Source organism: Schistocerca piceifrons, chromosome 7 (assembly GCF_021461385.2).
Source record: "Schistocerca piceifrons isolate TAMUIC-IGC-003096 chromosome 7, iqSchPice1.1, whole genome shotgun sequence".
NCBI classification, from domain to species: domain Eukaryota; kingdom Metazoa; phylum Arthropoda; class Insecta; order Orthoptera; family Acrididae; genus Schistocerca; species Schistocerca piceifrons.
In genome coordinates this window covers 148,971,171-148,995,107 of record NC_060144.1, presented here as the reverse complement: position 1 = coordinate 148,995,107, position 23,937 = coordinate 148,971,171, and the positions used below count along the sequence as shown (strand labels likewise).

The window sequence follows — 23,937 nt, the reverse complement described above, 5'->3', positions numbered from 1 at the left end:
CATCAGAAGAGCAAAATCAATCACAACACTATTTACATAGAATATCTGTATGGTGTGAAAATTAGCAATTGATCCCAAACCATGAAAAGAGTGAGGTCATCAACATGTGTGCTAAGGAATCCGTTGAATGTCGGTTACACGATAAATCAATCAGATCTAAATGTCGTAAACTCATCCAAATACCTAGAAATTACAATTATAAACAACGTAAACTGGGGAGAACACGTAGAAAACGTTGTGGGGAAGGTGAACCAAACACTGCGATTTATTGGCACAACACACAGAAGATACAACAGATCTACTAAAAAGACTGCCTACACTACGCTTGTCCGTCCTCTTCTGGAGTGCTACTGCGTAGTCTGGGATTCTTAACAGGTAGGATTAACGCAGCTCATCGAGAAATTAAACAAAGCGCAGCACGTTTTGCATTATCGAGAAATAGGGGAGAGAGTGTTACTGATATGACACATTATTTGGGGTGGACATCATCAAAACAACGGCATTTCTCTTTGCGGCGAGATCTTTTCACGAGATTTCAATCGCCAACTTTCTCCTCCGAATGCGAAAATATTTTGTTGATGCCGACCTACGGAGGAAGAAATGAACATTATAATAACAGAAGGTAAATAATACATCGAACGGAAATAGGTATATACGTGTTCGTTTTTTCCGCGCCGTGTTCGAGAGTGTAATGATAGAGACTTAGTAAGAAGCTGTTTGGATGAACCCTCTGCCAGACACTTAAGTGTGATTTGCAGAGTAACCACGTAGTTGCAGATGTAGATACATCAGGCACCAGCAGTCGTCACATTTGATTATGGTCACAAGTGTTTTAATTAATATATCGAAGTCAATAAATGTTGATTTTAGCCGTAATTATAGTTAGGCTTTCAGTAGCTCAAATTCACCCATCCCCCTTCCACCTCTGATCGAGGGCGCATCCTGCAGCATTTCCTTGCGCAATAATTGCATACAGGCAATTGTGCTTCACGAATGATGAATTATTTAAATTACTGCACCGTTAGATGGGTTGGATTTTGCATTCTCGAATGCACGGCCTTCAACTACTAAGCCAGAGCCAAGAGAATACAGACTACAGCCGCCATCTCTAAGTAATCACATCCTCGCGAAAGACGCGAAATAGCGGTAACAACAGTGAACACTCTACGGTATGTTGATGATTTTCACTTATGGACATGACATGCAGGAATTTTGAAACAAGATACAAAGAACATATCAGATGTTGGAAGTATGAAACAAACCGTTCCACATTTGCAGAGCATTTAAAACACTACAACCATCAACCTACAAACATGGAACAAGAAATGAAAATAATGAGAATAAGCAACCATGACAAACATCTTATACAAATGCAAGAAAACTTCCACATCCAGAAAGCCATAGCAGAAAACAATCATGTGATAAATGAACAAACACATATCAGCACAGGCTCCTTACTACACTTAATAAAGGAAATGATAACATAAAAAAAGTATATAACACCAAAATACACACACACACACACATACACACACACATACACAGCCCCCCCCCTCCAAATAAAAAAAAATTGCATAACACCAAAATACAGACAGACACACATACACAGCACAAAAAAAAAGAAATATATATATATATATATATATATATATATATATATATATATATATATATATCACACCAAAACACACACACACACATACACAGGACATAAACAAAAATAAATAATTAAATACAATAAAATAAAATAATATGACACCAAAAAACACTCACTCACACACACACACACACACACACACACACACAAGCGCCCACACAAATGCATACACGAACAGACCACAGATACTTCGACAGTTACACTCATAAGTTTGGCAGTAATATTCGATCTTTGGCAAAAACATTTGACAGTCGGCAACAGAAACCAAAACATTGCATTAAAAAAAGCGTTCAGTGCATAGTGCTGTGGAATGCAGAAAAAACAGCAAATTGGCGCTCATAGGAAGAAGAACAAGACCAAAAATGCAACAGGAGCGTAATATGTAAGAAACTGTCTACGCAACCTGTAAGTACAGTTCAAAACATTACTACTTAATAGGAAATACCAACCACCAGAACTGTTTATAACCTATAGGCACAGTGACAAAAATGTAAATATAATAGCAATATGACTTACAGAAACTTTCCTCAATAACTGATACTTAAGAGTATTTAATAACACTGACGCTATTTGGGACATTTATACACTCCTGGAAATTGAAATAAGAACACCGTGAATTCATTGTCCCAGGAAGGGGAAACTTTATTGACACATTCCTGGGGTCAGATACATCACATGATCACACTGACAGAACCACAGGCACATAGACACAGGCAACAGAGCATGCACAATGTCGGCACTAGTACAGTGTATATCCACCTTTCGCAGCAATGCAGGCTGCTATTCTCCCATGGAGACGATCGTAGAGATGCTGGATGTAGTCCTGTGGAATGGCTTGCCATGCCATTTCCACCTGGCGCCTCAGTTGGACCAGCGTTCGTGCTGGACGTGCAGACCGCGTGAGACGACGCTTCATCCAGTCCCAAACATGCTCAATGGGGGACAGATCCGGAGATCTTGCTGGCCAGGGTAGTTGACTTACACCTTCTAGAGCACGTTGGGTGGCACGGGTTACATGCGGACGTGCATTGTCCTGTTGGAACAGCAAGTTCCCTTGCCGGTCTAGGAATGGTAGAACGATGGGTTCGATGACGGTTTGGATGTACCGTGCACTATTCAGTGTCCCCTCGACGATCACCAGTGGTGTACGGCCAGTGTAGGAGATCGCTCCCCACACCATGATGCCGGGTGTTGGCCCTGTGTGCCTCGGTCGTATGCAGTCCTGATTGTGGCGCTCACCTGCACGGCGCCAAACACGCATACGACCATCATTGGCACCAAGGCAGAAGCGACTCTCATCGCTGAAGACGACACGTCTCCATTCGTCCCTCCATTCACGCCTGTCGCGACACCACTGGAGGCGGGCTGCACGATGTTGGGGCGTGAGCGGAAGACGGCCTAACGGTGTGCGGGACCGTAGCCCAGCTTCATGGAGACGGTTGCGAATGGTCCTCGCCGATACCCCAGGAGCAACAGTGTCCCTAATTTGCTGGGAAGTGGCGGTGCGGTCCCCTACGGCACTGCGTAGGATCCTACGGTCTTGGCGTGCATCCGTGAGTCGCTGCGGTCTGGTCCCAGGTCGACGGGCACGTGCACCTTCCGCCGACCACTGGCGACAACATCGATGTACTGTGGAGATCTCACGCCCCACGTGTTGAGCAATTCGGCGGTACGTCCACCCGGCCTCCCGCATGCCCACTATACGCCCTCGCTCGAAGTCCGTCAACTGCACATACGGTTCACGTCCACGCTGTCGCGGCATGCTACCAGTGTTAAAGACTGCGATGGAGCTCCGTATGCCACGGCAAACTGGCTGACACTGACGGCGGCGGTGCACAAATGCTGCGCAGCTAGCGCCATTCGACGGCCAACACCGCGGTTCCTGGTGTGTCCCCTGTGCCGTGCGTGTGATCATTGCTTGTACAGCCCTCTCGCAGTGTCCGGAGCAAGTACGGTGGGTCTGACACACCGGTGTCAATGTGTTCTTTTTTCCATTTCCTGGAGTGTATAATGTACGCTAGGTATCGATATTCTAATTTATTGAACGCGAATTGTAAATACATTCCTTTACGTTAATGTAATTCCCTATTTTGAAATCACTTGTTTAGCAATACTGCAACACAACAAAAGTTATGATTTTACATTTGTGTGGAGCCACAGCCACATAAAATTTTTTGAAAAGTATAACCGCAATACTAGGGTTGCAGCCTATCCCCGATGTTATTCAATCTGTGTATTGAGCAAGCAGGAAAGGAAACCATTGAAAAATTTGGAGTAGAAAAATAAAGTCCAGGGAGAAGAAATAAAAACTTTGACGTTTCCCGATGATACTGTTATTCTGTCAGAGACATCAAAGGACTCGGAAGAGCAGTTGAACGGAAAGGACACTGTCCTGAAAGGAAGATATAAGATGAAAATTAACAAAGGCAAAACGAGGATAATGGAATGTAGTCGAATTAAACCAGTTGATGCTGAAGGATTTAGGTTAGGAAATGACACACGTGAAGAAGTAGATGAGTTTTGCTATTTTGGAAGCAAAATAACTGATGATGGTAGAAGTACAGAGGAGATAAAATGTAGACTGGCAATGTCAAGAAAGGCGTTTCTGAAGAAGAGAAATTTGTTAACATCGAGAATAGATTTAAGCGTCAGGAACTCCTTTCTGAATGTATATTTATGGAGTGTACGCATGAATGGAAGTGAAACATGGGTGATAAGCAGTTTAGACAAGAAGAGAGTAGAAGCATTTGAGATGTGGTGCTACAGAAGAATGATGATGATTAGATGTGTAGATCAAATAAATAATTAGGAAGTACTGAATAGAGCTGGAGAAAAGAGAAATATGTGGTACAACCTGACTAGAAGAAGGGATCGGTTGGTAGGACACATTCTGGGCCTTCTAGGGATCACCAATTTAGTACTGGAGGGAGTCGTGGAGGGTAAAAACCGTAGAGGGAGACCAAGGGATGAATTCACTAAACAGTTTCAGAAGGATGTTGGTTGCAGTAATTACTCGGAGATGAAGAAGCTTGCACAGGATACAGTAGCATTGAGAGCTGCATCAAACCAGTTTCTGGATTGAAGACCACAACAAAAACAGCTCCCATTTGACTGTACAACAGCTTGTATTCCGCAATCTAGATTTCGGCCTCAGGCCATTATTAAGTATTATAACTGCAACACATTAAAGTACAATAAAAGCACAAGAATCAACAAAATAGCAAAGCAAACAGTTGAACTAATGTATGAGCTGCATGAGTTGCTTTCTTAATTACATATTAAAAATCATTAGACATGAGTAGAAAAAAAGTCATGGTAATAATATGTACTTTCGTTTATGTAACCAATTTTGTCAAAAAAAATGTTCAAATGTATGTGAAATCTTATGGGACTTAACTGCTAAGGTCATCAGTCCCTAAGCTTACACACTACTTAACCTAAATTAACCCACGCCCGCCCGAGGTAGGACTCGAATCTCCGCCGGGACCAGCCGCACAGTCCATGACTGCTGCGCCTTAGACCGATAGGCTAATCCCGCGCGGCCAATTTTGTCAATAATACATGCGAAAATATTTGTGTAATAAGCTAATTTACTGGCGTTTAGCATGACTTCTTCACTTGATATGGTTGTGGATTAAAATAACGACCAAATCACATGTTTCAAACGTTGCTACAGAGTGTAGCGCGCCTCACTCTGGTCATAAGCGTCTCCAGCCAGCTCCTCCCGCGTCCACACACAGGACACACACACTCTATGCATCATGCTACTACTAACTTGAGAATTAAACTTTGAAAACGAATAAAAAACTAAATATGAGACTCGTTAGTCTCTCTGTGCTTCACCAACGGAGGCTGGCAGGTGACTGAATTGTGGTCAACGACTTACTGGCTGTGTTCAGCGGTGGCTGCCCCTCCAAAACAAACAAATAAATAACTGCTATGCTACAGAATGCACGAATGTTCACATTACTGTTACTAATAAAACGATGCTATACCTCTCAAATACAAAAACACACAATGAATTTAAGATTTAAGGTTTGCAAGCACACACAAACACACAAAGATTTTAAGAACTAGACAGAGAACACAAATAGAAAACCTAAATATGCTACTAGCTGTTCTCCTGGTGCTTCATCAATGAAGGCTGGTGGCTGACTCTCGCAGTCCCCTACAATGTAGCCGCCATGTACCCGTTGCGGACAAGAGATCCCGCTTTTAACGCACCGCACAGCTAGTAGAGCAGGGAAACTTGCCGCTCCATGTTCTCCATGAGTGCGATTTCACGCTGCATAGCTATAAAACCTCCATTCAAATGTTGCAGATGTGATATAATACATCGAAGACACTGCACAGCTAGTAGGACAGGTTTATTTACAGTTGAGCGAGCTCCATGAATAGGACATTGCACTAAATAGCCATGCACCCGCCATGTACCTGTTCTAGGTGTCAGATAATATCTCGAAAACACCACAGAGCTGGTAACTCCGAATTACTTGGAGCTCCATGTGCTCGATAAAGATGATGTCAGGCTCCATGGCCACACAGCCATCACCAACCTGTTGCGGACGTGAGATAATATCAAAGACACCATACAGCTAGTAGTTCAGGTTTACTTTCAGTTCCATATGCTCCATAAATACGAGCTCGTGCTCCATGGATATGTAACCACCACGCACCTGTTGCAGACATGAAATAATACCTCTAAGGCACTGCGCAGGTAGTAGCACAGCTGTTTTTGCGGCTGCACGCGCTCCGTCAATATGATTTCGCACTATATGTCCATGCATCTACCATGCACCTGTCATGGATGTGAAATATCTCGCAAGCACCACAAGCAGGATTACTTACAGCTGCACATACTTAATATACACTGAAGAACCAAAGAAATTGGTACACGTGCCTAATATTGTGTAGGGCCCCCGCGAGCACGCAGAAGTGCCGAAACATGACGTGGCATTGACTAATGTCTGAAGTAGTGCTGGAAGGAATTGACGCCGTGAATCCTGCAGGGTGAGCCATAAATCCGTAAGAGTACGAGGTGGTGGAGATCTCTTCTGACCAGCACATTCAAAGGCATCCCAGATATGCTCAATATTGTTCATGTCTGGGGAGTTTGGTGGCCAGCGGAAATGTTTATGCTTAGAAGAGTGTTCCTGGAGCCTCTGTAACAATTCTGAACGTGGGGGGTGCCGCATTGTCCTGTTGGAATTGTCCAAGTTCGTCGGAATGCACAATGACGTGGATCGACGCAGGTGATCAGACAGTGTGCTTACGTACGTGTCAACCGCCCGAGTCTTATCTACACGTATCATGGGTTCCATATCAGTCCAAATGCACACGGCCCAGACCATTACAGAGTCTCCACCAACTAGAACAGTCCCCTACTGACATGCAGGGTCCAAGGATTCATGAGGTAGTCTCCATACCCACACACGTCCGTCTGCCCGATACAATTCGAAATGAGACTCGTCCGACCAGGCACCATGTTTACAGCCATCAGCAGTTCAATGTCGGTGTTGACGGTCCCAGTCGAGGCGTTAAACTTTGCGTCGTACAGTCATAAAGTGTACACGAGTGGGATTTTGGCTCCGAAAGCCCATATCGATGGTGTTTCGTTGAATGGTTCGCAAGCTGAAACTTGTTGATGGCCGGCCATTTAAATCTCCAGCAATTTGCGGAAGGGTTGCACCCCTGTCACGTTGAACGATTCTCGTCAGTCGTCGTTGATCCCGTACTTGCAGGATCTTTTCCCGGCCGCAGCGATATTCGGTACACCCATGAAATGATCGTCTGGAAAAATCCCCACTTCATCGGTACCTCGGCGATGCTGTGTCGTATCGCTCGTGCGCCGACTGTAACATCACGTTCAAACACATTTAAATCTTGATAACCTGACACTGTAACCGATCTAACACCTGCGCCAGACACTTGTTGTCTTATATAGGCTTTGCCGACAGCAGCGCCATATTCTGCCTATTTGCATATGTCTGTATTTGAATACGCATGCCTATGCCAGCTTCTTTGGCACTTCAGGCACCACGTATCTGTTGTGGTCATGAGATATCTGGAAGGCACCTCATAGCTAGTAACACAGGCTTATGTGGAACTCTATGTACTCCACGAAAATGATGTCAGTCTCCATGGCCACACAGTCACCACGTACCTGTTTCGGACGTAAGGTAATATCTAAAAGACTCCGGATAGTTGGCAGCACAAGCTTACTTGCAGCTCCACATGCTCCAAGAATATGATCTCGCACTCCACGGCCATGTACCCACTATGTACCTGTTACGGATGGGAGATAATATCTCCAAGGCACTATGCAGCTAGTAATGCAGGTTTATTTGTGGCTCAACATGCTTCATAAATGTGAGCTCGCACCCTGTGGCCAGTCAGCTACCACCTACATGTTGTGGACACGAGATAATATCTGGAAGGCACCACTCATCTAGAAACACAGATTTATTTTCAGCACCAGGTGCTCGATGAATGTGATTTCGCGCTCCACGGCCATGCAGCCATCACATACCTGCAGCGGACGTGAGGTATATCTCGAGGGCGCCCCGCAGGGAGTAGCGCAGGTTCACTTGCAACTCCACGTGTTCCAGGAAATTGACTTCGCGCTCCGTGCCCACACACCCGTCCGTGTGGAAGTGCGCCACTGTCAGAACGCCTTGCCTTATCGACGTGTTGTCCCTTCAAACACACGTACAGTAGTTAGTAGGTGAACCGCCCCTGTTGAAGGGGATGTGACAACAAACCGATCAAGGATGAAATGCAAAGAGCACAAGGTTAAATACAGTTCCTTCAGAAATCAGACTGCAGTTCTGAGAGTCGAAGGAAGTGAAAGGGAGACAGTAAGCTAGAAAAGAGTGAGACACTCACCATTGTACTCCTGCTGTACATTGAGTGAGCAGTAAACTAAAAAGAAACTAAAGTTTACAGGGAAGAAATAAAATCTTTTAATATTCTGTTAGAGTCAGCTTTTGCGGAACAACAATGGTCACGGAGCATCTCTGAGGTGCATTTGTTGTTTCTGTTGCAATAAAAACTAAACCTCAAACGAAGGTGGTGTTGGAATAAAACTGTATGATTAAGCGTATCAACGTTCATTAATCTTTATATCTTAAATTAAAGACGTAGTGCAGTATGCAACAAACATCAGTCGGCAAAGGCAAGTAATTACGACGCCGCTGAATCCACAACAAGTTTTGACAAATCACCTTCATAAAAACAAGTGATTTTCGTCGTATTAAGGGTCGTACATTCACCCCGAATGTCATTTTGTTCTCACACACGTGTGTCTGTATTGAAGTGCGGTGACGGAGACAGAGATAAGGACCACAAGAATTACACTTGTATCTGTTCATTCGAGATTTCTTATCCTTCTGACATAGTGTACATACCTCCTACGCCTTGGTCCCACTTATTTTTGGTTTAACTTGTGTCTATTTCCCTCCCTAGCAAGTAAATTCTTAGAGTTTCATGATGTCAAGATGATATAGATAAAGGAAACCATTGATCTGACATTCTCTTTTGCAAGTGCTTCTGAACAATTCTACTTTTGGAGCTCAAGAGGAACCTCGACGTCTCATTGTATTATGGCGACCACATTCATCTTGGTTTTCACGGTGATGAACAACACCTGACCATGATTTTAAGTGTGATTTAAGGAAGATTTAGTCGCAACAGTTTTCGACTTCACAATTACATAGCATTTTTTTGGGAATGACTGACAAGGGAGATATAAATATAAAGGTCTGGATCTTCCTCACTAAAAAAGTTTGATAATATCTTAGGGCAGTTATTTACGCTTTTAAAATAACTTCTAACGGTGTGTGTTGTGAGAAGCAATTGAGAAATCAAAAATGTATCAAGTGTTTTGCAAGACGGTGCTGAGATACGGCTAAATTTAAACAGTGCCTCCGATCTGAATCGAACGAACCCATTTGATATGCACATCGCCCCCCTCTCATTCACATGTCGTCGTCGTCGGCTGCTGTTCGATTCTGAGTATGCATACCTTCTTCCTGCATGGAATGAGCATGTCATTAACTCATGGATGTGTTTCAGATGACTGAACAGACCAATTCTGGCATTAAACATGCGTTCACATAAACCCCTGTGAATGGCTGGAGGACGGCGAGGTCGTAATTGATAGAGCTTTCTCGCTTGTCGCTTGGGCTCTTCGTGTCTGTGACGCTTTCCTTCAAACAAATTGACAGCGGTGGATGTCGTTTTCTTCACAGTGAGCGGTCCACAGCACATTTTCTCATGCATATATATATTTATACCAGTCTTCTTTATATCGTGTTTTAGTTGCTCCTTAAGAGGGTATCTATGAGGACTACTGCTAGAAAAGAGTTCACCAAAAGGAAAGCACTGTAACACTCATGCAATGAACACGTCCTAAGCATCTCATGGCCTCAGTGCTGTTCAGATACACTTTCTCAAATACTGGAGTGTTGTTCACATGGTCCTGTCTTAATGTTTAAGATGTATCTCACTTTTTGTTGGCGGAAGCGCTCTAGAATTTTGATACTGTCGCGACAGAGTATCAAAGCTTCACAGTCATGCAAGGGCGCAGAAATGAGAACAGCTCTGTACACCATTAGTTAGATATGCAGCTTTAGGTCTTTATTCATAAAGACTCTGTGCACTATCCGTCCTAAAGCTGCAGGGACACCTCCAATCCTTTTATCAACATCCTGTTCGCAGGAATACCATTTAGACGAGATTCTTCCAAAATCTGAAAAGTGGCCTGCTCCAGTGCCGTGCCTAAGACGGAGAAGACAATTAATCCTGGAAAAGGTTGTGCGAATACCTTTGCTTTTTTCCTCATTGATGGTAAAAAATGGCTCTGAGCACTATGGGACTTAACTGCTGTGGTCATCAGTCCCCTAGAACTTAGAACTACTTAAACCTAACTAACCTAAGGACATCACACACATCCATGCCCGAGGCAGGATTCGAACCTGCGACCGTAGCGGTCGCGCGGCTCCAGACTGTAGCGCCTAGAACCGCTCGGCCACTCCGGCCGTCTCATTTATGGTAAGAACAAGACCCTGATCTCATCCAGTTTTAAGGCAGCTGCATGTTGTAGCTCTTCCCATGTAAGACTGGGAGATGCAATGCCATTGGAATTCCTGTGTAACCTGAGTAAGTCTTTGTCACCAAAGTCTTGCGAGTCTGATCTCCATCAAAAAGAAACTTAATCTCTGTGCTTGGTCATTTGCAGATGATTTCCACTGCATGACAATGAAGTAAAGTGCAAAGAGCGTTGGAGAAAGCACACAGCCATGTTTGAGTCCCTGAGTGCTTAGGAACGAATCCGATGCACACAGTTGCCATGAACAACCAGCCCACTCATGCCATCATGGAGAGCTTGATCCAATTCCATATAGCGTTCAGGACATCCAGCCTGTCTTAGTACCTTCACATGGCAGATCTAAGTACTGAATCAAAGGCTTTTTCCAGGCCATAGAAAACTACATGTAGAGGCTCCCGTTATTCTTTAAGTTTTGCCTGGAGTTGTCTAGCACACAAACATTTAGATTCAAGTAGTGACCTCTCTGAAACCAATTTGGAGCCGATTTAATAGAATTCAAGCGAGAATTTTACCTTGAATTTGACAATAGCGAAGTACCGCGGTAGTTCCAAATTGCACTGCAGTCGCATTCATTGAAGATAGTGAGGATGTTAGCAGTCTTGAAGATAGTGATGATGGTAGCAGCCTTGATTCTGTGTTTATCTTCTGACGATGCCGCTTTGGGCCCATTACATTAGTACATTTTTTTAAAGCAGATCTGAAGAAGGTCATTGCTGACCGAAACCGGTATTCTATGGACCCAATATTTTGTGTCCATAGACGGATATAAAGAAATTAATTCTACTCTTCAATCATCTGGTACTTCTAGAGTTTCCCACATTAAGAGGATGACGGTAAAAATTCTTGTCTACAACGGTATACCTTCAATTGCATGAATTCCAGAGGAATGTTGTCGGGACCAGGAGCTTTTCTTGGTCTTAGTTGGTAGAGTGCTTTGGTATATTCTCTGTATGCGGGTAGAATTGCCATTAATGTTTGTTGGGGTTGTAGAGGAACCTCACAAAGGAAATCCCCATGAACATTCCAGGGACGATTTAAAAGCGCAGAGAAATGTTCAAGGCTCTAAGATTTTGTTATCGTCACTTAAAGTGATGGAATTGTCGTCAGTCTTCAGCCTCCGTACCGTGGATGGAATTGGGCCATATATCTCCTTTATGTCTGTGTAGAGGCTTCGAAAGTCACGGGCATCAGATAGTCTGCACTGTTCTTCAGCTTTTTTTCTATCGCTTATTCTACATTTCCCTGGTTCTACCTGACATTTTTATTTAAGTGAGATTGGGAGGGACATAATTATTTCACTGACAGCAGATGGAGTTACATGAAATGTGACTTATTCACACTGGAACATGGACCACTGGAAAAGAACAGGTGGCTTTCTCAATTGGCACAATTTTGTCATTATTTTAATCAAGCCAACCATGCCTTTTTTCTTCACAAAACCAACTGTTTCTTCAGCTGAGTCAGTAATAACCGCCTGAAGTATGGTCCACTCCAGATTTTCATTCTTAGTGTAGAATGGGTGAGTAACCACCTTATTTGAGATTGCGTTTCTGTATTCTGTAGCAGTGGGCTTAATTTGAATTTTAGAAGTGTGAAACTTTCGTCTGAGCAGGATGTGGATGGATGTTTTTGGTTTGCGACTGACTGAGATCCTCAACCGGCAGAAAAGTAGTTCTGATCTGTCCAGCAGTCATCGGTATTTCTTGCTGTCCCGATGACAAGAATATCCTTTTTATTATAATGCCTCGTGATACAGTATGGGGTGCGCCAGCGCTACTACCGAGGATGATGGTTGTGCTTAACTGGTTGTAGAAATGATCTTTAGTGTCTGCATCAGCATCCAAGGTGGAAGCATATGCTTAGATGAGGGTCTTAAATTTACCTCAGGCAATTGGATTGGAAGTTACGTAGTTCTTTCGCTGACAGCAGATGGAGTTAGCTGATGACCATTCACGAATGTGGTCTTCACAGCGGATCCAACACCGTGAATCTGGCATTCTCTCTCATCTTTTCCCTTCCAGAAAATCATGTGATCTGAACGGAATTCTGCAATTTTATCTTCGCTGGAAAATCTCGTTTCACTTAAGGTGGCAGTGCCAATGTTTATTCGAACAGGCTTATGGGTGACACATGCTGTTCTTCTCTCACGCCTGTTATTGTCTTCCAGATTAACTAATGTTTGAACATGTAACGTCCCCTTAGAAAATTATGAACGACTGTGCTGGTAAACGTCTACATTATTTGATTTTCAAACAGCTGAGCAAAACTGAACGTAATCAGACATTTCTCTCTTTCCTTATTCTGATCATCATTAAACTGGCACTCAATATTTTTTTTTAGCGCAACGCAATCTTACTTTCAATAATCCCTACAAAGATCGTCCGCTTGTAGTAACCTCTCAAAACTCTGGAATCTCTCTCTCCACATCCACCACTGCTGGCGGCTCACCTCCAACTGTCCCGGTCTAAGGCGCTGCAGTTATGGACTGTGCGGCTGGTCCCGGCGGAGGTTCGAGTCCACCCTCGGGCATGGGTGTGTGTGTTCCTCCTTAGGATAATTTAGGGTAAGTAGTGTGTAAGCTTACCCGTGGTCTACGGATAGCGTCTTTGATTCACAATCAAAACGTTTTCGGTCCCGGGTTCGATCCCCGCCACTGCCTAAATTTTGATAAATAATCAGCATTGGCGGCCGAAGACTTCCGGCATAAGAAGTCAGCCTCATTCTGCCAACGGCCTTGTCAAAGAGGGCGGAGGAGCGGATAGAGGTTCAGGACACTCTCTTGTCCTAGGGGTGAGAAATTGCCCCTAAAGCGGAAGAATCAGCAATGATCAACGACATGAGGATGCAGAAGGCTATGGAAACCACTGCATTAAAGACACGTATCCACAGGACATGTGGCCTGTAATTGAAGAAGTGTCATAATGATCTCTCCATTGGCAAAAGATTCCGGAATAGTCCCCCATTCGCATCTCCGGGAGGGGACTGCCAAGGGGGAGGTTACCATGAGAAAAAGATTGAATAATCAACGAAAGAATAACGTTCTACGAGTCGGGGCGTGGAATGTCAGAAGCTTGAACGTGGTAGGGAAACTAGAAAATCTGAAAAGGGAAATGCAAAGGCTCAATCTAGATATAGTAGGGATCAGTGAAGTGAAGTGGAAGGAAGACAAGGATTTCTGGTCAGATGAGTATCGGGTAATATCAGCAGCAGCAGAAAATGGTATAACAGGTGTAGGATTCGTTATGAATAGGAAGGTAGGGCAGAGGGTGTGTTACTGTGAACAGTTCAGTGACCGGGTTGTTCTAATCAGAATCGACAGCAGACCAACACCGACAACGATAGTTCAGGTATACATGCCGACGTCGGAAGCTGAAGATGAATACACAGAGAAAGTGTATGAGGATATTGAAAGGGTAATGCAGTTTGTAAAGGGAGACGAAACTCTAATAGTCATGGGCGACTGGAATGCAGTTGTAGGGGAAGGAGTAGAAGAAAAGGTTACAGGAGAATATGGGCTTGGGACAAGGAATGAAAGAGGAGAAAGACTAATTGAGTTCTGTAACAAGTTTCAGCTAGTAATAGCGAATACCCTGTTCAAGAATCACAAGAGGAGGATGTATACGTGGAAAAGGCCGGGAGATACGGGAAGATTTCAATTAGATTACACCATGGTCAGACAGAGATTCCGAAATCAGATACTGGACTGTAAGGCGTACCCAGGAGCAGATATAGACTCAGATCACAATATAGTAGTGATGAAGAATAGGCTGAAGTTCAAGACATTAGTCAGGAAGAATCAATATGCAAAGAAGTGGGATACGGAAGTACTAAGGAATGACGAGATACGTTCGAAGTTCTCTAACGCTAAAGATACAGCAATAAGGAATAGCGCAGTAGGCAGTACAGTTGAAGAGGAGTGGACATCTCTAAAAAGGGCCATCACAGAAGTTTGGAAGGAAAACATAGGTACAAAGAAGGTAGCTGCGAAGAAACCATGGGTAACAGAAGAAATACTTCAGTTGATTGATGAAAGGAGGAAGTACAAACACGTTCCGGGAAAATCTGGAATACAGAAATACAAGTCGCTGAGGAATGAAATAAATAGGAAGTGCAGGGAAGCTAAGACGAAATGGCTGTAGGAAAATTGTGAAGACATCGAAAAAGAAATGATTGTCGGAAGGATAGACTCAGCACACAGGAAAGTCAAAACAACCTTTGGTGACATTAAAACCAACGGTGGTAACATTAAGAGTGCAACGGGAATTCCACTGTTAAATGCAGAGGAGAGAGCAGATAGGTGGAAAGAATACATTGAAAGCCTCTATAAGGGTGAAGATTTGTCTGATGTAATAGAAGAAGAAACAGGAGTCGATTTAGAAGAGATAGGGGATCCAGTATTAGAATCGGAATTTAAAAGAGCTTTGGAGGACTTACGGTCAAATAAGGCAGAAGGGATAGATAACATTCCATCAGAATTTCTAAAATCATTGGGAGAAGTGGCAACAAAACGACTATTCACGTTGGTGTGTAGAATATATGAGTCTGGCGACATACCATCTGACTTTCGGAAAAGCATCATCCACACAATTCCGAAGACGGCAAGAGCTGACAAGTGCGAGAAGTATCGCACAATCAGCTTAACAGCTCATGCATCGAAGCTGCTTACAAAAATAATATACAGAAGAACGGAAAAGAAAATTGAGAATGCGCTAGGTGACGATCAGTTTGGCTTTAGGAAAAGTAAAGGGACTAGAGAGGCAAATCTGACGTTACGGCTAATAATGGAAGCAAGGCTAAGGAAAAATCAAGACACTTTCATAGGATTTGTCGACCTGGAAAAAGCGTTCGACAGTATAAAATGGTGCAAGCTGTTCGAGATTCTGAAAAAAGTAGGAGTAAGCTATAGGGAGAGACGGGTCATATACAATATGTACAACAACCAAGAGGGAATAATAAGAGTGGACGATCAAGAACGAAGTGCTTGTAGTAAGCAAGGTATAACAAGGCTGTAGCCTTTCGCCCCTACTCTTCAATCTGTACATCGAGGAAGCAATGATGGAAATAAAAGAAAGGTTCAGGAGTGGAATTAAAATACAAGGTGAAGGGATATCAGTGAAACGATTCGCTGATGACATTGCTATCCTGAGTGAAAGTGAAGAAGAATTAAATGATCTGCTGAACGGAATGAACAGTCTAATGAGTACACAGTATGGTTTGAGAGTAAATCGGAGAAAGACGAAGGTAATGAGAAGTAGTAGAAATGAGAACAGCGAGAAACTTAACATCAGGATTGATGGTCACGAAGTCAATGAAGTTAAGGAATTCTGCTACCTAGGCAGTAAAATAACCAATGACGGACGGAGCAAGGAGGACATCAAAAGCAGACTCGCTATGGCAAAAAAGGGATTTCTGGCCAAGAGAAGTACTAATATCAAATACCGGCCTTAATTTGAGGAGGAAATTTCTGAGGATGTACGTCTGGAGTACAGCTTTGTATAGTAGTGAAACATAGACTGTGGGAAAACCGGAACAGAAGAGAATCGAAGCATTTGAGATGTGGTGCTATAGACGAATGTTGAAAATTAGGTGGACTGATAAGGTAAGGAATGAGGAGGTTCTATGCAGAATCGGAAAGCAAAGGAGTATGTGGAAAAACTGATAAGGAGAAGAGACAGGATGATAGGACATCTGCTAAGACATGAGGGAATGACTTCCATGGTACTGGAGGGAGCTGCAGAGGGCAAAAACTGTAGAGGAAGACAGAGATTGGAATACGTCAAGCAAATAATTGAGGACGTAGGCTGCAAGTGCTACTCTGAGATGAAGAGGTTAGCACAGGAAAGGAATTCGTGGCGGGCCGCATCAAACCAGTCAGTAGACTGATGACAAAAAAAAGCTTAGGGACTGATGACCTTAGCAGTTAAGTCCCATAAGATTTCATACACATTTGAACATCCAACTGTCCAGCGCTACGCGCTGTTCACATCCAACTGCCCAACACTACAAAAGCGAATATTCCAACCAGCCACAGACTGAACACAGCACAGTCAATGATTTTCATAAAAAGCGCTACGTGGCGTTACCAACATAAAAACCTAAACAGCCTGCTTACAAACATTCCACGATCCTATCACTACATTTTTTGTAAGCTTCGTTTCTCGACCGCGTGAGGGCTGATCCGTTGTGTGCGCCCTCTCAGCAGGCTGAGAGTGTGACTACTGATGTTTAGCCCACATTTTCTAAGGTCTTTCTTGTTCAGGGTGGGCAGTGGTCTGTCCAAACCCAAATACAAGACCAAATTCCTAAGTAGTCACGAGATCTAATAAAGACGAACATCACACATCTGGTGCGAACGTGCAGGTTCGACTAGAGGCTTCCAGTTTCACCCAAAAACATGCCTCCACTACCCTTATCCCGTCACAGTTGGACTTCAGCTGAAGGTGTGACCGCAGGAGAAAGTGCCACAAGCGGGATTTTGTTTAATGTGGATCTCAGCTTGCAGAGAAGCGACCCACACATTATGATCTCGGGACTATGGTCTGCACCTCAAACGAAATGAGAAGTGCAAGTTCCAGTCCTGCGACTACAACGAACTGACACAGACTCGAAATACCATAAAGCTGCTCCTCCACAGCATTCTTTCTGGCTTGACCTTATCCACCTGCACGACCGGTGAGTGTTTTCCTCCTCCGTCCATCTTGCCGTTGCTCCAAAAATACAAGGTTGCTTCATCCGCCAGCTCAGCCACTCCGATGATATTCGTCTCCGCTTTCACTGTCGTTGAAGTCTTCATCGTACCCTGGCACGGGGCTCTCACAAGATACTACCACCCAGGTCATGTGAACCAAGGTTTTCTTTAACGATGTGTTGCTGCTCACCATCCTCCTTTCTCAACCAGGCTTTGGGCAGGATATGGTGGAGAACTAAATAAACTGCATGTACTAAACTGTGTGCAAAGTATACAGAAGAAGAAGTGTTGACCCTAAAAAGTAAGTCGAGGGTGTGGTTCTTGTTGAAGTGAACAGTGCTAACAGAGGATCATACGTATATAAATATTGAAGTGAAAGAGCAGTGGCTCAGACCATCATTTATTACAAAATATTCCACAGGTGCCACGGCACGTGACAAACAAATGTAATAGTTCACTCACCCACACACTCAAGAGGAGTGCAAATCGTAACATGAAATCTGTATAATTAAACAGTAGCCGGAAAGTGAGCAGCAAAGTCAACGGGGAAAAGAATATAATAGTCTGGTAACTTACTTACGAGATCACTCTTGTAAATTAACGTATGCTGTTTGGCTGATCTAATGTTATAATTTATAATCTTAGAGGCCAAGATCAATTGACGTGAAATAGTTTATTTCACGACCAGTTTCGACAGTAACTAGCTGTGATCCTCAGATTCTCTGATTTCCCATAAATATAATCACACATCAGTCTCGTCAACATACTAAGAACATGCTCTAGACCTCAGCAACTGCGGACGGCATACGTCCTGAGGAAGCTGCCACATCCAGCACACTGTACGAATTTTTTACCTCAGTAATGCTATGGGTCGGTACCTGTCGAGACTTTTGTTCTGCCTCGCGTCCTGCCTCAAGAGTCCTTTCACCTTCGAGTCCAGGCCAAGAGCAATTTACTTCTGTGCGTCCCAACCAAGAGGGCTGTTCCGCTCTGCGCCCCCACCAAGAGTAAAGTTAAAACGACATTCCTCTGAGTCCTCTGCAGAAAGGTGGTTAAACAACTTGTGACAACTTCTAACATTTTGATGTAATTACCACTCTCTTCTAGGTGATTACCTTATCTCACTAGTCAGCCACCGGGACACCTTGTACTGCTAGTACTCTGTTTACACCGTTCTAATGGAAAGCAACTTTCAAAACGCATGATAAATGTATTAAGGAAAGCATTATATTTGTCATCTATGTTATCGGTATTATAAGCATCCTGCCACTCTTGCTCCTTAACGAAGTTTATACAGCTCTCTATTGCCGCTGGATTAACTTTTATATATAGTTTGTAAATATATATAACATTTGACAAACTGCCTACTGGCTTCTGTCTCGGGTTCTTCGGCCGACGTTCATCTAACGATTTTTCTGACGTTTCGCCAGCACGAGCATGATTAGTATGCTCGTAACGATAGCAGGACGAATATGTGAGCCACAACACCTCAAACGAGAAATGCAACACCTGGAAACTGTCCTCAGGAGCAATGGGTACTCCACAAATTATATTAGAAGTGTAACAGAGCCAAACACTCGGCGAAGTAAGGAACCAGAAAAAAAATGTCGGGTACGGCCTTTCTGCCCTACATTCCCAGAGTGACGGACAGAATCGGCCGTATATTGCGCAAACACGGCGTAAAAACGATTTTCAAACCGACAAGGAAGATCAAAGAGTGTCTTAGATCGGCGAAGGAGAAAAGAGACCCACTTGCAATGTCGGGAATATACCGTATACCATGCTCATGCGGAAAAGTTTATGTCGGAATGACTGGACGATCCATTAACACCAGGATCAAAGAGCATAAGCGACATTGCAGGTTGGGGCAGGTGGAGAAATCGGCAGTGGCAGAGCACGCACTGAATGAGACCGACCACGTAATAAAATTCGCCGTCACGGAAGTTCTGGCTGTAGAGAAGCACTATCACACGCGCTTGTTCAGAGAAGCTGTGGAAATACAAAAACACGCGAACAGTTTGAGCAAGAAAGAGGAGAGCCTTAAGGTAAACGGATCCTGGCTTCCCGTACTGCAGCGAACGACCGTCGCAGGTAGCAAGAGGAGAACCGCACCGGAAATGACCGCGGAGAAGCCCTCGGACGTTGGCGCGCCAGGTATATAGTCTGCGCCCGCAAGCTCGGCTCCAGTTCACCACCGGCAATGGAGGGTGAAGCTTTGACAATGCCAGCCACTCGTGCTAGCGAAACGTCAGAAAAATCATTAGATGACAGAAGCCAGTAGGCAATTTGTCAACAAGTGGCCACGAAAGCCTCAACAGTTTTGTATATAACTTTTGTCTGAGTACAAAAACCTTTTGCCGCACGGAGTAGCCAAACGGTTTAAGGCCCCATGTAACGGATTGCGCGGCCCCTCCCACCGGAGGTTCGAGTCCTTCCTCGGGCATAGGTGTTGTTCTTAGCATAAGTTAGTTTAAGTAGTGTGTAAGTCTAGGGACCGATGGCCTCTGCTGTTTGGCCCCTTAGGCATTCACACACACACACACACACGCCGTGTTTGCGCAATATACACACACACACACGCACACCAAAATGGTTCAAATGGCTCTGAGCACTATGGGACTTAACTTCTGAGGTCATCAGTCCCCTAGAACTTAGAACTACTTAAACCCAACTAACCTGACATCACACACATCCATCCCCGAGGCAGGATTCGAACCTGCGACCGTAGCGGTCGCACGGTTCCAGACTGTAGTGCCTAGAACCACTCGGCCACCCCAGCCGGCCACACACACACACACACACACACACACACACACACACACATACACACACACACACACACACACACACACACACACACACACAAGCAACCTTTTAGTGTTAAAATTTGTGCATCATGATCTGAAAGGCCACATACTCCAAATTTTCCGGTTGATTCTTAAAGTTAAATCAATAACGTACGTAACTGCGGACCATCCAGACCGATCATGGCTATTATTATGTATGAATGTGTGTGTACAGATGTTGACTCCTCTGTCGTCTTTGTATGTTTTTCGCCTTTGAATGAAGCGTTATTTTACTCTGAATTTCATTTTCATAATGAGACTCGTTGCATTTACACGCAAGCTTCACTAAACCTGCTCTCTTAGAGACTGCGTTTTTAACAACCCTCTTAGTTCATCCAAGGCACAACCCACCGCAACGTTGTCTAACACGGCAATACCAGTTTCTAACTTTTCGTCTAGAGATAATCGTTAATAAAATGTGGCAGCATAGCTCACAAATTCCCCATGGGTAATGCTATCTTTACTTTCTTTACAGCCTGTAAATTTGCTGTCGACAGCACTGAGCTCTTCTGCCGTCCCTAAGCATACCCCTACGCAATTTAAACGTTCCTCTAAAAGTCTAATCACCATCTCGCAATGACATAACCTTCACGCGTTCTCTGTTGATGGCTTCAGTTGGTTTCTGTTGTACGTCTCGACCGTAAACAGAAAAACATTCGCAGGATTCTCATTCCTTGCACAGCGAGGGCGGTCGTACATAGTATTTGTTAGAGTTTGTAGTACTGTTAAGACTGCGTGATCCAATCATTTACAAAAAATTAAAAGAAAGTACTACAGAAAATAGCTTCCGTTTCTAACAAAGCCTTTTATCGTGACTCCTCTTCAAAGAGCACTGCGCCGATAATTATCAAACGCCTACAACTTCCCCGGTATGCACAGTTTGCACCACGAGCATAGTTACCGATATGCGGGCGTATCAATCTATTAGTTGTAGGCGTCAAAACAGAAATACCTATATTCGAGATTTTTGTTTCTTTCTATAATTCACTTTTTCATGTAAAAATATTGTAAAAACAGGTGGGAGTGAAGTGTGAATGGGTGTGGAAAACAGTGAACATTATTACAACTGAAAATGGGAACAGACTAAAGATGCCGAAATGGATGGTAATGTTAAGTACAGAACATAAACAATCGCTATACACGGAAAAGTATTTTAAAAGTTGACAACTGAGAAACAAATCCTTCCTACAACTTCTTCCTACTACTTTGCAGATGACATGCTGTCAAACGATAAAAAGGCATAAAATCAAGCCGACCTGCACAAATTCACTTTCTCAATTAATGTAGCTTCGCATGAGCAGTCGAAAAGAAGTTAAATAAAATACCCATGTTATAGTTTGTAGACCAAAATGAAAAAAAAACGTGATGTTTTACAGAAATAAACCGCGATCCACAGAAGATGGCACATACGTGTCGAAATAGGCTTGGGTAAATGGAAAAAAATCCACTGTTTTGCAGAAGGCTGAGTTTAAAAACTCCCCAAAATACGATACAATATTTGTTAGTTAGCATTTCATTTCAAGGTAAATGTGAAATAGAAGTAAAACAGTACTACCAGCGAATGTCCTACCACTGACTTTGTCATTACAGGACTTAAACACAGCACAGTCCGATACCCGCGTCGAAAAGGTCCACTTCCTAAGACTCCATCGTGAGACTGTTACGTCTGATCTTCTGCGTTAACTCTAGTAGTGTACAGCTCTGAAATTTTCACATAAATTATATACCAGGGTCGCAGTGACCCTCAATTTTTTGCTGGAGAAATTTCTAGATCTTATAATGAAATTGGTCTCTCATCTAACACATTTTATTTCAGATTTGTCATGTTCTTTTTCAAACAATATTAGTATTTACACATCCCAAATTCGAGACTAAGTAAAAACTGCCTAGGAAGTTGTTCAATGCTGAAACTAGAAATTTATATGAATGGAAAGACTTTATTTGCATTTTATTAGATGAAGATGCTATTTACTTTATAAAATGCAGGTATTACACAAATATTTTGAGGTGTTCTCTATTATTCAAAAATCGATCTATTGATTATTTCCATACTCTTGAAAAATGGACTGCAATGTTATAAGCAACTGGGAAGCTCTTCTATTAGGGACAGATGTGTTCTACCAGCGAACATTCTTACCATGGACCACTGTATTTTCTTGATCCCTGTCTGAAATTTGGCATACTGATCAGTTTCAAAACTGTCCATAAGGGCGCCAGGAGCATCGGGTTCAGGATCAGTTTCATCACGAAAGTCACCTACGTCACGTTCACGGTTGAGTTCTAACAGCGCTTCCCGTATAACATCTTGTGTCTGTAAAATGTCATTGTATGTGCCATTTATTCGGCGACAGAATGCTTACATGATATCTACACCAGGGTCACAGTGTTCCTTCGAAGAACATTTCTGTCAAATTAGTGAAACCACTTTGTCTCGCAGCTTCTAACGTCAATCCTCTATTAGGTCTCATTCAGTGCTGAAGTTACATTGATGGCGGCGGGCTGTATATTTGCAGAGGAGCATGCACAGTAGCAAACAGTAACAGTAAGTGATTGACCCTGGTATAAGCTTTTAGGGTTAACAATGAAAGTTTGTTAAGTCATTATGAAAATTGTGAAATGCACAGTGTTTGTGTGTTTGTGTCTGTGTGCGCATGTGTAAGAGGGAGAGATCGTGACAGGTATTACACCGCGTTACCGAAGCGCAAGAGGTTTCCATGACCTTAACACAGCCATTTCCGAGTTGAGAGGAATTCATTAGTGGAACAGCTCACATTGACAGTAGCAGCGGCGGTTAAGTCGGGACTCCCTGTGACACGTAATATCTAGAGGTTGAAACACGGACTTCTGGCAGCTCTCTGGTTTAATTACACATTAGTCCTCACAGGTAGCGGCGCTCTCGACGCAGGAGATCCAAAGCAGTGAACAGGGGTGCAGACAAACTTGCGTTCGGTCCGGTCGTATCATTCCGCTAACTCTGAATTGTGTTGATTAAACTCAGCTTTTCAGGAACCTTACTCTCCTGGTTTCTGCTGCTTGATTGCACCACAGAAAGAGCAGTGAATAGTTGAAACATGATTCTTGCCGTAGACTGTTGATCCTCGAATAATAGTTTCATTTAACACTATAACATTACTCACATACTAAAATGACCAAAACTAAAGCAATGAAGAAATGAACTGCTATTTGGCGGTCCGGTGTCTTATTCACGATATAATCATACAAATTGTCATTAGATCGCCAGATGTCGTTACGATCTCGTTCTGCAGGGAAGATGGCATTTCGATCAGGAGACAATCACATCAGCAATGATGTCATGGCGCCTATCAAGCGGTGTAGTGTTTCCAGGGTAGTCCCACATCCACAATCACCGTACGCACAGCCGGCCTTCGTGGACGAGCGGTTCTAGGAGCTTCAGTCTGGAACCGCGCGACCGCTACGGTCGCAGGTTCGAATCCTGCCTCGGGCATGGATGTGTGTGATGCCTTTACGTTAGTTAGGTTTAAGTAGTTCTAAGTTCTCGGGGACTGATGACTCCAGATGTTAAGTCCCATTGTGCTCAGAGCCATTTGAGCCATTTGAACCGTACACACAGTCACAGGCGTTGCGGTATGGAACGGAGAAGACGCCTACGGACTGC

The 23,937-nt window shown here is 43.6% G+C and overlaps 1 protein-coding gene across 2 annotated transcripts in view; it reads right to left on the bottom strand.

Moving 5' to 3' along the window:
* The window catches only part of LOC124804929 (neuroendocrine convertase 1-like), a 499,313-nt gene that overhangs the window by 62,441 nt on the left and 412,935 nt on the right, over window positions 1–23,937 (bottom strand). For both annotated transcript variants that reach the window (XM_047265304.1, XM_047265305.1), the window contains exon 11: window positions 8,187–8,353. In XM_047265304.1, the coding sequence (XP_047121260.1) occupies window positions 8,187–8,353 (167 nt within the window). The remainder of the gene's footprint in view (window positions 1–8,186; window positions 8,354–23,937) is intronic.